We start from the raw sequence: 14,271 nt of genomic DNA on the forward strand, positions 1-14,271 counted from the left end.
TTAATAGTGTCCCGGTTTCCCATACATTCCTAAGGCTGCAATTTGATTTCTGATCCTGGCTACACAGGAGTTGCAGCGGTGGGAACGAGAGGTGGGAATAGTACCGTTTCTAAGATTTGGTAACACAGGAACCGAGACATTTGGCGTCCCGACATGTCCCGATTTCTCATTGGTTATTTTGACTCATAAATACTTTCTATGACAGATCGAAATCTACGCGAGTAAAGTCACACCCAGAACCTAGTTCCAGATAAATCCAGTGCAACATAACTTTATTAAATTCCAGTTTCCACACGTGGCAGGATGAAAAGGATCCAACTTCGTGGAACAAACCAGTGCAGGTAAAGTTGGTGGCCCAGTTCCAGCTAGTTTCCATTTAGTGCATCGTCCTGGTGGAATTTTTAATTAAAACACCGGGAATATGAAGATTAAATTCCAGTGGAAAAGCTGTTGGTAGTTTGTGCGGTTATAGTTGGAATAGTAAATAGGTGTATGGGAAAAACTTGGTTGTTTTTAGATTATGATCCGATTTATTGTACTTTTTATGGGTTGTAACAAGTGACACTTAACTAGTGTCAGATTGCACTGCAGGGAAGTTGAACCTTAACTTCGAACTACTATGTTCTTCTGATTAATTTCGTTGCGGGTCCAAAGACAGTTTAACTTTTCCCCGAGACAAACTTGGCCTTCACTGGTTGGGTTTTTATGGCGGTCAAGCTGTAAATCCTGGCTACACAGGAGTTGCAGCGGTGGGAACGAGAGGTGGGAATAGAATAGTAATTTATAGTAATGAGAATAATGATAATATTAGGTACGTATTCCACATAATGATGATAGCAATAGTAATACGCATTTAAAATCGCTGACTAGACATTTGAATAAGAAGAAAACTAAAACACGAAAGTTACAAACTTTTTTTATATGCTTAAGTTTCCAGACGGTATTTGACGAATGATAGGGAGTCAAATGGTAGGTTATTACTACCCTCGATGAGCGAAGGGATGGATTTACGAAGGGTTAGATTAACTAGATGGGCCAGTGTACAAAATGAAGACTAATCCTAACTTACTATAAATATTGTGAAAAACATAACCCTCCTCTTCGAGTAAATACAAATATAAATCTTTTATTCAGTACTTAGACCCTTTCCAGGGCCCTTCGGGACAACATAAAATGGGCTTGTGCTGAGAAGAAGTGGCAGAAGAAACTCAGTCAGCCTCTTTTTCAAAATATTGGAGAGATGTGGATGGAAAAATCGAAACGGATGTTGTTCGAATGTTTGCGCGTAGGTGTGAACTGACATTGAAGTCTAGACATTTTTCCAGTCATTTCCATTGAACCAACATCTTTCTTCAGTTCTAGTAAGAGTGCAGACAGTACCCTAAGGCTTCAACCACAGGGATCGTCGGTCCGCAATCGATGCGCGTAGGTGTGAACTGACATTGAAGTCTAGACATTTTTCCAGTCATTTCCATCGAATCAACATCGTTGATAGTTCTCCTAAGGGTGCAGATCAGAGAACCTAAAGGGAGATGTGACAAGGGGGCGGGGCCGGTGTCGCAGCAATATGCCCAAAAACAGAACACATTGCTCGCGACAGCAATGATGGCAGCAAGCGACGTCATATTGTAAACAGTTTACATTGCTTGCATAGTACTAAAGATTATTCGAACGTTGAGTAATGATACCGCAGTGAATAATGAGCATATATTTTGATTTCTTTGTGTGTGTGAATTTTTAATGCGTTACTGAGTTTTGAACTCAGCGCATTACTTGGCATCTCTCTATATTAAGGGTGCAGACAGTACCCTAAGGCACAAAATATAACAGAAGGTAAACTCATGCACAAACTCATGTATGTACCTCGCTTTGCATACCTCGCTCGCTCGCACGCTCGGCCGTCGCGCTAGGGTTGTCTTGTCATGTGTTGCGTTTATTTCGTTATGATAGTAAGTAATAGTTTGCAAACAAATACACGAGAAGGAAGTAGTATGTAGTTGAGTGGTTGACACTATTATCCAATAATTCCTAAAACCTCTTTAAAACAATTCGATATTCCTAATAATTGAGTTGGATTTCAATTTATCAACGTTAAACGAACTATTGAAATAAAAATAAATACCTTATTACCTCCCGGAATCAACTGGTAGTTTAAAAACGAAAATTTAGTTTTTAATGTTGAGTGTAAGCAACCGTCTACTTATCAAATGTTATATTACCCCTTTTTTGTTGTTCACTCATTTTCGCACAAACAAAATAATTTCACAAACGCGTGAGCAGCGTCACTCAAGCGAACGCAGTCGCGCCTCGCATTCGTCCAAGACAGTCTTGATAACGCGTACGTGAGCGGTGTCTATGTGTGCGTGGCACGAGCGCGCTTAGTAGGTATGGAGTTTACCTTCTGTTATATTTTGTGCCTAAGGCTTCAACCACAGGGGTCGTCGGTCCGCAATCGATGCGCGTAGGTATGAACTGACATTGAGTCTAGACTCTAAACTACATAGTCTGGAGGTGAACGGGGAATGTACTGTCTCTTAAATTGAGAGATCTGAGAATGTTCTCGAAATTATTGAGGTGGATGTTTTAAAATATTTTTATTCTGAGTTTCGGACACATGGGATTCCAATAACAAAGTTCGAAAATTCAATTAATCATTTTGGGAGCTATTACTTGTGGACCTTTTACAACAACTTTTAAACAAAAATAAGTAAAATCAAAAACGTTCCATCTTTATTGTGCATCGCCTAAAGAACTAATTCCTCCATTTAGCCTCTGGTAAATTAAAAAGGGTCGTGCTCTTGCAGAATAAATGACCTGATGATGTTTTGCACTCTATCCAGTCACCTTCCAACAAAAATCGAAATCCGTCCATCCTTTTGGGGGCTACAAAACCAAAGTTCGTGTTAAAAATATATAAAAAACAAGTCGGCGGCAAAAAGCTAAGCTTTGTAAATCTTATGCAGTTGAAGTTAGTGCTTTTTACCTAGGTCAGATTTTGCTGAAACTGTGGTGGACTGTACCAATGTTTTTAAAACGATCTAATAGCACATAAGCCTATACATTCTAGTTGCAAAATAACCTCTACTACAAATACATAAGTGCCACAGAGTTTAGCTTGACTGCTGCCAACTATTCATCGTATTCGCCAATTATTATTCTATCTAGGTATCTGCATTTACATAACAGATCCGTCTGATACACACACAACTAGAGATGGGTTTGTAGCCAGCTAGTTTGGATAATAACTGATTATTATCTATTAATAGCCATTATTAGCCATCCACTGGCTAGTAACCCTGCTATTAATAGTTTCTTACGTTTTTTCTTCCACCTTTAAAATCAAATCAATATTAAAATCAAACATTACTCAAAGAAACAAAAAAGAACTAAAATATTAAAAAACATCGATGTAATTTATATAAACGACATTGTAGTTAAAAAAGAATCTAAATATATAAAAGGAGAAACTGACTGACTTAGTGACAGATCAACGCACAGCCTAAACGGCTAAACGTAGGCACTTGAAATTTGGAAGGGACGTAGCTTAAATACCGTAGAGGTGCACTAAGAAAGGAATTACCAAAATTCCCAAGGGATCGGGAATTAGCGGGAAAATCCTTTTGTATGAAAAATCTAAACCGCTTAAGTTAGACCCTTGAAATTTGGCATGTAGGTACATTAGTAAACTTAAAGCTTAGTTACAACAAGGAATTCCCGATATTCCCACGGGAACGGGAATTAGCGGGAAAATCCTTTTGTATGAAAAATCTAAACCGCTTAAGTCAGACGCTTGAAATTTGGCATGTAGGTACATTAGTAAACTTAAAGCTTAGTTACAACAAGGAATTCCCGAAATTCCCACGGTATTGGGAATTAGCTGGAAAATCTTTTTGTATGAAAAAAGTAAACCGCTTAAGTTACACGCTTGAAATTTGGCATGTAGATACCTTAGTCAACTGAAAGCTTAGTTACAACAAGGAATTCCCGAAATTCCCACGGGAACGGGAATTAGCGGGAAAATCCTTTTGTATGAATAATCTAAACCGCTTAAGTTAGACGCTTGAAATTTGGCATGCAGGTACCTTAGTAAACTTAAAGCTTAGTTACAACAGGATTTTCCAAAATTCCCACGGGAACGGGAGTTAGGAAAAAACATTTGTATGAAAAAATCTAAACCACGTAAGATAGATGAAGGGGGTAAAACGGGATCCACGCGTACGAAGTCGCGGGCGGCCGCTAGTGCTTAATAACAGGCGATACTAAAAAAATACGTAAAATACCCAGAAAATGTCAATAAATAATAAAAACTCAGATATTTTTTGACTTTTTTTATCGATAAAAATAGGTTTAGTAGTTCCGCCTATTTGCAATATCCTGTTGTAACTAAGCTTTAAGTTTACTAAGGTACCTGCATGCCAAATTTCAAGCGTCTAACTTAGGCGGTTTAGATTTTTCATACAAAAGGATTTTTCCGATCATTCCCGTTCCCGTGGGAATTTCGGGAATTCCTTGTTGAAACTAAGCTTTCAGTTTACTAAGGTACCTACATGCCAAATTTCAAGCGTCTATCTTACGCGGTTTAGATTTTTTCATACAAATGTTTTTTCCCGCTGATTCCCGTTCCCGTTGGAATTTTGCAATATCCTGTTGTAATTAAGCTTTAAGTTTACTAAGGTACCTGCATGCCACATTTCAAGCGTCTAACTTAAGCGGTTTAGATTTTTCATACCAAAGGATCTTCCCGCTAATTCCCGTTCCCGTAGGAATTTCAGGAATTCCTTTCTTAGTGCACCTCTACGGTACCTAAGCTACGTCCCTTCCAAATTTCAAGTGCATAATTATGTTTAGCCGTTTAGGCTGTGCGTTGATATGTCACTAAGTCAGTCAGTTTCTCCTTTTATATATTTAGACTAGTGGCCGCCTGCGACTTCGTACGCGTGGATCCCGTTTTAGCCCCTACATCTATCTTACGCGGTTTAGATTTTTTCATACAAATGTTTTTTCCCGCTAACTCCCGTTCCCGTGGGAATTTTGCAATATCCTCTTGTAACTAAGCTTTGAGTTTACTAAGGTACCTGCATGCCAAATTTCAAGCGTCTATCTTACGTGGTTTAGATTTTTTCATACAAATGTTTTTTCCCGCTAACTCCCGTTCCCGTTGGAATTTTGCAATACCCTCTTGTAACTAAGCTTTGACTTTACTAAGGTACCTGCATGCCAAATTTCAAGCGTCTATCTTACGTGGTTTAGATTTTTTCATACAAATGTTTTTTTCCCGCTAACTCCCGTTTCCGTGGGAATTTTGCAATATCCTCTTGTAACTAAGCTTTAAGTTTACTAAGGTACCTGCATGCCAAATTTCAAGCGTCTAACTTAAGCGGTTTAGATTTTTCATACAAAAGGATTTTCCAGCTAATTCCCGTGCCCGTGGGAATTTCGGGTATTCCTTTCTTAATGCACCTCTACGGTACCTAAGCTACATCCCTTCCAAATTTCAAGTGCTAAATTTGTAAACTATGAAGGGATATGTTTAATCATTAGTATAACATTAATAGCAGGGTTACCATCTGAAATCGGCTATTATTGGCTATTAATGGCTAATAACTGCTTTTAATCCGTTACTAGCCAATTGCTATTAATCGGATTATTAGCACTTACCCATCTCTACACACAACAGACATACAAAATTATCGTCTCCGTGATTACATACAAACAAACTTATCACCATTATCATGCATGCCCCATTGACTCATCCATGCCAATTGAAGCGAGAAGTCGCGGATAGTGCTGTGTAATTTCGCAATCCCCACCACGAGGCAGCGTGGCCGAGCGGTCTAAGGCGCTGGTTTTAGGCACCAGTCCGAAAGGGCGTGGGTTCGAATCCCACCGCTGTCAAATATATTTTGCTTTGTTATTTTTGCAATAACAACAAGGACGACTAATTTATTCAACGAAATATCGTGATAATTTACAAATATTGTTTCAATGACAAAATTTTTTCAACAGAAATTAAAGACTTTTTTTATAATTACTAAAAAATCCCGAAAGGATTCGCGATGCCAAAACAAGGGCTTCCGCGGAAGACCAACTCCTTGACATACCCTTACGAGCATGTTAACCCTTAAGTAACATCCTTATTTTTGGTTACACTTTGAACACCCTGGGGTAAAAAAATAACCCCAAACGGAATTGAAAAATTTTAGGTAAATATTTAAAATCAATTTAATTTGTGATTCACAATTTATTATGGACTCACTAAATTATACGATTCCTTTAAAATAACGTCTATCTAGCGTAAAGAAACATCTTAAATCAATCATAACAAAAATTTAAGAATTTTTCATTGGAAACTAATAGTCTCCACAATAGTCTTCTAGAAAAATCTTGGAAAGTTATTGTGGGAACCAAAAACTTACACTAGTCGAACATTGAAAAGATGTTTTATGCATATTTTAAACGCAAAATGAAATAAAACGAAAATTTCTGGCTTTATAATAAAACAAAATAATAAAAAACTTTTTTTTTTATAAAATTATGAAAAAAATATTTTTTATTTATTTTATTCCTAATTATTTTTTGCAAAACACATCATACACTGAATTATTACGTAATTATCACTTTTGAGCTTTATTTCTGTGTCGAATTTATGAACGCTGTGTTCTGAGAGGATGTCTTCAAAGTTCGAAGAGTATCATGTAAATCAAGCTCTATTTATCTCTCTGCATTCTCGAGACAATGTGCTACTCAATCGTCATAAAAATATTTACTCATTTTGTTTCAATATTGTAAAAACCTTTTAATAACATGTTAGGTGATGATAAATTAAAGCATGCGTAACTAACACCCTGGGGCAAATTTCTACCCCACATACCTGTAAAAGCCAAACGGATGATTATTTTCACATCCCGCTTCTACGAGCTTAAAGCGCATACTCTGCATTGAGAATACACAAAATGACATTGCACTAGCTTAGCTAGAAAAAAAGATGTGTAAATTTTTATGCGCCTGGGGTAAAAAATTACCCCACGGTGTTACTTAAGGGTTAAGATAAATGCTGAGCTGGCCTATTGGAGCAGTGGCACACATTTTTTTTCCTTGTTGTGTTTATAAACTGTGCTTCAGAATGTGTTCAGTAAACCTAAAAAATTATATAATAACTAGCTTTTTCCCGCGGAATCAGATTCGCGTGAATTTTAGTTTGTCACAGATCGTCATAAATTATAGCCTTATGTTATTCTGGGTTATAAACAATAATACTGTATAGTTTCATCAAAATCCGTTCAGTAGTTTTTGCGTGAAAGAGTAACAGATATCCAGACATCCATACAAACTTTCGTATTTACAGGATAATAGGATAGGATTGTATGGACGAATCCGACGAATAAGGAAGTTTATTTTACGCGAATACTTGATTACACACATCATCGTGATAACGCGAATCTTCGTGTAAATTTGTAACTCAGGGGGTAAATAAAGTTATTATCAATGCATTATTCAACACAAGTACTAGGAACTATGATGCACTGATAAACAATGTTATCACACTTGATAATATGAGAGGAAATGTTTGTGCGATTGTTTTATGAAGGCTCATGCTCATGAAGTCACCTGTGTGAATTTCTATAATAATATTTAATCTATATCTAACTTGTCTAAGTCTAACTATAAAAGCGAAAGGTCACTTATTGACTGACTCACTCATCACGAAATCTCAGAAACTACATGTGCAAGGAGCCTCAAATTTTGCATGGGGGTTCCTTTTAGAACGTAGGTGCTCACTAAGACGGGATTTTACAAAATTCAACCCCTAAGGGAGTAAAACGGGATCCACGAGTACGAAGTCGCGGGCGGCCGCTAGTCTGTATTATAATTTAAAGGGCAACCATTACTGACTGATTTTATCAACACACAGCTCATATTACTGAACGAATTCCGCTAAAAAGCTGCGTATATTTATTGTGAAGTAGGCCATCAACTAAGAGAGAGGATTTTTCAAAATTCGCCCCCTAAGGAGATGAAAAGGGGCTCCAAAGCTTTTTATTTTTTTTATGCAAGACAAGGCAGGTATTTGACCGAAATCGCACCTGGTGTTAAGTGAGATGCAGTCTAGGATGGTACATACATATCTGCCCTGTAAGTGCCTATTCACTCTCAGAGAAACAAAAGCTTGTTGTCCAGGCGGACGAAGTCGCCCCAGCAAACTATAATAAACTAAATAGGGATACATTATTCAATGAACATTGTACACACATAACGACTTTGTTTTGTAAGAGACGACAATTTGATGAACATAACAGATGAAAACATCTCTTATGGTCACTCATATCTTTTAAGGGTACAGCCAAACCAATGCGATCACACGCGATCAGCCGGCGTGCAGCAATGGCGATCAGACTTAAATGCATTCATCGCCATCGCGTGTGATCGCGTTGGTTTGACTGAACCTTAATATTATAAACGTGCAAGTATGGATGTCTGGATGTCAACATGTCTGTCTTGCTTTCACGCCTAAACCACTGAACCGATTTTGATGAAATTTGGCATAGAGATAGTTTCGAGTCCCGGGAAAGGACATAGGATAGTTTTATCCCGGTTTTTGAAACAGGGACGCGCGCGATAAAGTTTTTCTTTGACAGACAAAATTCCACGCGGGCGAAGCCGCGGGCGGAAAGCTAGTACGTACATACATAAAAATGTACATCTTCCTTGACAGTTATTGCCATGCAGTTGGCACACAGGTATTATACCTTATCACAACCTAAGAATGCGATGGCAATGACCTGTTATCAGCCATCTTGGAAGGAAGAGCAGGACAGCTTGATTGATGAACGTGACCTGAGACTTGTTTATTATAATATCATTTAGGTTAACCTTTAGAGTGGGTAAATGTCTTTGCTCCAATTACGTTATTATTAAAAGATACGGCCGTATTCGCATAACTTTATGAGGTCTCACAGTGCGCGTGGACGCACAGGGTGACACACGAACCAATCAGAGCTCTATTCAACGCTGTGCGTTCGATTTGCTGCGTCACTTAAGCAAGCATTGTTTGTGGATACGGACGAGTGTCGGCCGTTGGAGCAGAAAAGTTCTCGAGTGGCGACCACGAGCCGGAAGACGTAGTGTGGGCGCCACACTAGGTGGACCGACGATCTGGTGAAGGTCGCGGGAAGTACCTGGATGCGGGCAGCGCAGGACCGGTCATTGTAAAAATCCTTGCTGGACAAAGGCTTCCCCCAAGGATTTCCACAAAGACAGGCCCTACAGTGCCCTCATCCAGGTGTTTCCCGCGACCTTTACCATTCCTAGACCGAGACCTTTAACTACAAGGACTTACAATCATTAATAATGAATTCAGAGCAATATATACTTACAAGCAAAAGTATGGAATCACCACCTTGTGTTTTGATCCGAGCAATATTAAGAACTGAATGACTATGTATGTATCTGTGGTATCAATTTAAAGATTTTAATATTACCTTTAAAATGGTACCATTTTTATTTGTCTTCTACTAGTCATTTAGTTTTTGTGATCGCTCGAAACAAATGGGTGATTCCATATTTTTGCTCGCGAGTATAGATTGTTTGTTGTAAATTTATTTACCTACTTCCCTAATAGATGTACTGGAGGAAAATGCCGAGTGGCATTAAGTGCGCCTTATACAGGGTGTTGATTTCAATCCTCGCAATATTTATTTAGGAGATCTATTACGACTTACCTTACACATTGTTACATGCATGTAAGTTCTAAATAAAGAAATGTTTCAATTTCCTAAAAAATATTACTTATTCTTATTCTGAACATAAATAATGAGGCAATCTTATTATAAAAAAACAATGTCCGATTGTACAATTAGATTTAATTAATTACACAAACAATAGTAAACATAAGATACAACAGATAGTTATGCTAATTAATAATGTGATGATTACCGTAATACAGTCTTTGTAATTATTACGTAATTACTCTCACACTTTCTGTTTTGTTTCGGGGAAAGTTTGGTTTGTTTTAACACTAATTTGTGTGTTATGTCATAGCTAAGACAATTGTATATTGTGCAAAGGTGTTTTAAATAATATAATTTATTCAAAAGAAAATATTGCTATGTAACTGCGTGTATGAACAAGAGTACATGACATCACTATTCAATTGTCAATTTTTTTTTATCCACAACGAAGAAGCTCTTGGCCTGTATCTCACCTGATGGAAAGTGATGATCAGGCCGAAGGTGGAAGCGAGCTTCACCCGGAATCCTCAACCGCGGAGGAACTGGCTATCTTACCTCTAACTGCCGGAACACAACAATGCTGTTAACATTGTTGTTATGGCGACAGACTTAGGTAAGATGGTGGTAGCTAGCCAGGCGGACTTAGAACAAGCCCTACCACCAACCAAACCGAACAGAAAAATCCGCCCCCACTTGGAATCGAACCCGGGACCTCTGCGTCTGAAGCAGGTGGTCTTACCACTAGACCACAGAGGCGGTTACATGGTTGGGTTTTATTGGCAGTCAAGCTGTAGATCCTGGCTACACAGGAGTTGCAGCAGTGGGAATGAGAGGTGGGAATAGTCCTGTAGTCAATTTTTACCATATTGACTCTTCTATAGACTGTGTAACACATTAGGGAACCTATGATGTTAAGACTAGTATGCAAACTGATGGACTGTTTATTGATTTTAAGCTGGTAAAATTTTATTTTCACAGCAAATTAAAAATAAATTGTTCAACTACTTTATGGGTGAAACTGAAGAGACATAAATGCTTTTCTTCTTTTATAAAAAAAATACAGTTAATTAGAATTACCTTTTTAGGGCTTTTTGAGACGGTTTTACAATACTTGATAAGTAAACAGTTTATGTAAGTTTTATCATTCACCTTATGAATAATTTTCACTGCTGATTTCTTATTGATAGTTCTTCATTTAAGTTATTGTTTTTGATATAATTCTATTCTATTACTTTCTAAATTAAAATGGTTTACTTATCCCTAGGTAGCCTTATTATTATCGATCATTTTTATGGAGAGACAATGATGTTATCCATAACTTTGCATCATAGAATACCTACCTATTTCAATAATAATCAGTGAGTCACACTACTTATGGCACAGGGAAGTTGTTATATCAAATTACCTACTTGACTACAGATTCAGTAGCAAGACTATGATGATTAATCTGTCATGTAATAATATACAAAGGAAAGATTTGTATTATTGTGTTTAAAACTACTGGACTGATTTGAAAAATTCTTTCACCAATTAGAATTCTACATTATTTCTGATGAACATAGGCGGTATGAAGTTTGCTGAAACAGCTAGTCAGTTATAATACTGTTCATATAATTAGTTCAGCTGCAATAACAAGTAATATTTAACTAAACTGCTAAATGTTTAGATTGTCAGTAAATTAACAATGTATAAAAATAAATAAAATTGAACTTAATTACTCAAATTAAGCGGTAGGGATGTAAGTACCTAATAAATTACTAAAATAATGTATTGGTATTTTATAATGTTTGTAAAATATGAGACGAAGAAACAGGTAATTAACTTATAATTACTACTTACTTTGGGGTTTTGAGAGGTCAAATGTTATTGTATTTAAAAAAATTACTATGATTTGGAAATTTGATGAAGAAAATTCTTTTTTTACCTACATAAACTGCGTTATTTACCTGTAAATCGTTTTTATTTCGTAAATTCACTAAAGAGACCACCGAAATATAATGTAAACGCACGCAATGAGCTTGAATAATTGTAGTTGACGCTAATTACAGTTAAAAACTCACTCGCGTACACCCAACATAAACAAAAAATGTACAAAAGTTCGTATGACTCATAGTTCAAAACATGTTGGCGGCAGATGTGCCATCCGTATCGCGCAAATTGATAAACAACATCTCAAATTGAACTACCGCGACAGTGAAATAAAATAAACAACAAACTCTACTTACTTGACGACTTCGAAATGGTATCTCTGCAACGAATACCTCGACGGCTTAGCACTGTATTCGGGAACAACACCAAAAAAAGAAGTCACTTCACTTTACACCCACGATTACAACCTTTCACGTCCATTTTGTGCGATAATTTCAATTAATTATTTACATTCTAATCACATGTTAACACTAACACTGGCGTTTTCTGTGAGACGCGCAGCTTTTGTCCGAGTAGGAGGCGAAGCATCACCCGCGGCAAGTTTATGGAGAAGATACAATGAATTGAAGAGATAAGTTTAGCATAGTTATATTCAGTAATTGTACACATACAACCATACAACAAACAGCGATGAACGAACGAAGAAAAAAGCTCAGCCGTCCGACTGGGGTGAACAAAAGTTGCTGAAGTTAAAATCGATGTTGCCAGCTTACGTCGAAAAAACCTACTATTCACTATAATTTCTGAGTACCTATAAAAAAGTTTAAGAGAAAAGGCTGAGTGAGCCTTGTTATAAGATTTAAATCAACTTCTATTTGTGTAGCACATTATTATTAAGGTAATATGTACTACATAAATGCATGCTCTTCCCTCTACGTATGAACATAGAAAACTTATGAAACATAAATCACACTTTTTTTTCAGTTTCTAGATCTTTTTGTTCGTTCGTTTCAGCCAAATGACGTCCACTGCTGGACAAAGGCCTCCTCCAAGGTTTTCCACAATGCACGGTCCTGCGCTGCTCGCATCCAGGCTCTTCCCGCGACCTTCTAGCTCGCAGAATTGCTAAAACCAAGTGGCAGTGGGCGGGGCACATAGCTCGTAGAGACGATGGCCGTTGGGGCAGAAAAGTTCTCGAGTGGCGACCACGGGCTGGAAGACGTAGCGTGGGCAGGCCTAGGTGGACCGACGATCTAGATCTTTTATCAAACTTTTTTCAGTTCCCAGGCACTCTTCATTCATCACACAAAAAACATAACTCCTTCTGGCGCAGTCGGGTAAAAACCTTATTGTGTACAATAGATTCTACTAAAAGTAGTAAATATGTTATTTAATAGCAACACTTACTACACGGCGTTCCGTTCTATGCAGAATTTGTTTCGTCTTTGCAAAATAAAATACGAGTCGTAAACTCGAATCAAAGATTTTTTGTTCAGACTTCGATTCCCATGTGAATGTGAGTCACACAAATAATAGAGGATAATAATGAAAATACTGGTATTGTACAGTTTGATGTAATAATCCGATTTTGGGATAACTTTAAATGTTTTTATGCTGCACTGCTGCACTGCACATAAAGTGGTACCTCTGATTCAGAAGTTCATGCACATGGATTTAAAAGCTTTGATTGGATAATGATAGCATGAATATGATAAAAGAATTGGTTAAAGTAAAATCCTTGCTTGTTTTTATAAAAAAAATTGTAGCAGTTACTCGGTAGAACTTCTCTAATGCCCACTTAAAATGCCATGCGGTTTTTCTTGAATGTTATTTCTTTTACAAAAGTTCTACCTATGATAACATGTTCAAAGCTCATAGAACTCTTGAATAATAAATTGTCAACAAGATAATAAAATAATAAACATTTTTGAGAATCAGTGTAAACTGTAGGAGACAATAGTAAATTAACAGAGATTGATCAGTTGCTAGTTGTTTTGTGATGCATAAAAATGGTTATAGTATTACAAAGCACACATCTTGTCATAAAGAAAAGCAATAGCTTATAAATACATTCTGTATTATAGCAAAATCAAATTACATTTCAGTGGTAAAGAAGATAAAAATTAAAAACTTTTTAATCTTAGAAGTTTATTGAGAAACCTTCGCTTAAATTAAAATTAATATTTACACACACTTCCAGTTCACGAAACACTGCTGTTTCTACGATTAACACATTTTGAGGTTAGGATTATCTAGTAGATACTGTGGCCTCTTTCCTGGCCGCATCTTGGAGTAGCTGGGTATCTACTTCATCAGCAGGCAGCTGCACGTATCGCACCACCGATCCACGTATAAAACAGTTCTTCACGGACAACATATGAGGATATTTATCAGGATCTATTACGTTGATGTCCGACAACTTTATATTCAAGTACTGATCCACAGAATGCAGAGTACCGCAGATGCTGAGGTCGTTTTTGAGTTCCACGACGACGTCTTTGCCCACCAGGGACTTGAAGAACGAGTAAAACAGCATTTTTGAGTGTTAAAATGGGAATTTTGCGTGTAAATTATTTGACGCCGCTTTGGTTGGCTTGATTGTCAAAAATAAACAATGAGAATACGTCAAATACGTCACCTTGACATAATACCGCTGCGTTCATGTTCAGAAAAT

The 14,271-nt window shown here is 37.2% G+C and overlaps 2 protein-coding genes and 1 non-coding gene across 3 annotated transcripts in view; 1 reads left to right on the forward strand and 2 right to left on the reverse strand.

Moving 5' to 3' along the window:
- Positions 1-12,331, reverse strand: part of LOC135085583 (uncharacterized) — a 48,775-nt gene extending 36,444 nt beyond the window's left edge. The window contains exon 1 of the mRNA XM_063980355.1: positions 11,954-12,331. The gene's annotated coding sequence lies outside the window, so the exon portion shown is untranslated. The remainder of the gene's footprint in view (positions 1-11,953) is intronic.
- Positions 5,816-5,895, forward strand: Trnal-uag (transfer RNA leucine (anticodon UAG)). The gene has a single exon. It is a non-coding gene; the product is annotated as a tRNA-Leu (tRNA).
- Positions 12,332-13,728: 1,397 nt separating the features above from the next.
- On the reverse strand, positions 13,729-14,215 carry LOC135085574 (U6 snRNA-associated Sm-like protein LSm2). Its single transcript, XM_063980345.1, has one exon. The coding sequence runs from the start codon at positions 14,131-14,133 to the stop codon at positions 13,846-13,848; it is 288 nt and encodes a 95-aa protein (XP_063836415.1). The 5' UTR covers positions 14,134-14,215; the 3' UTR covers positions 13,729-13,845.
- Positions 14,216-14,271: the final 56 nt, after the last annotated feature.

This window comes from Ostrinia nubilalis, chromosome 29 (assembly GCF_963855985.1).
Source record: "Ostrinia nubilalis chromosome 29, ilOstNubi1.1, whole genome shotgun sequence".
NCBI lineage: Eukaryota > Metazoa > Arthropoda > Insecta > Lepidoptera > Crambidae > Ostrinia > Ostrinia nubilalis.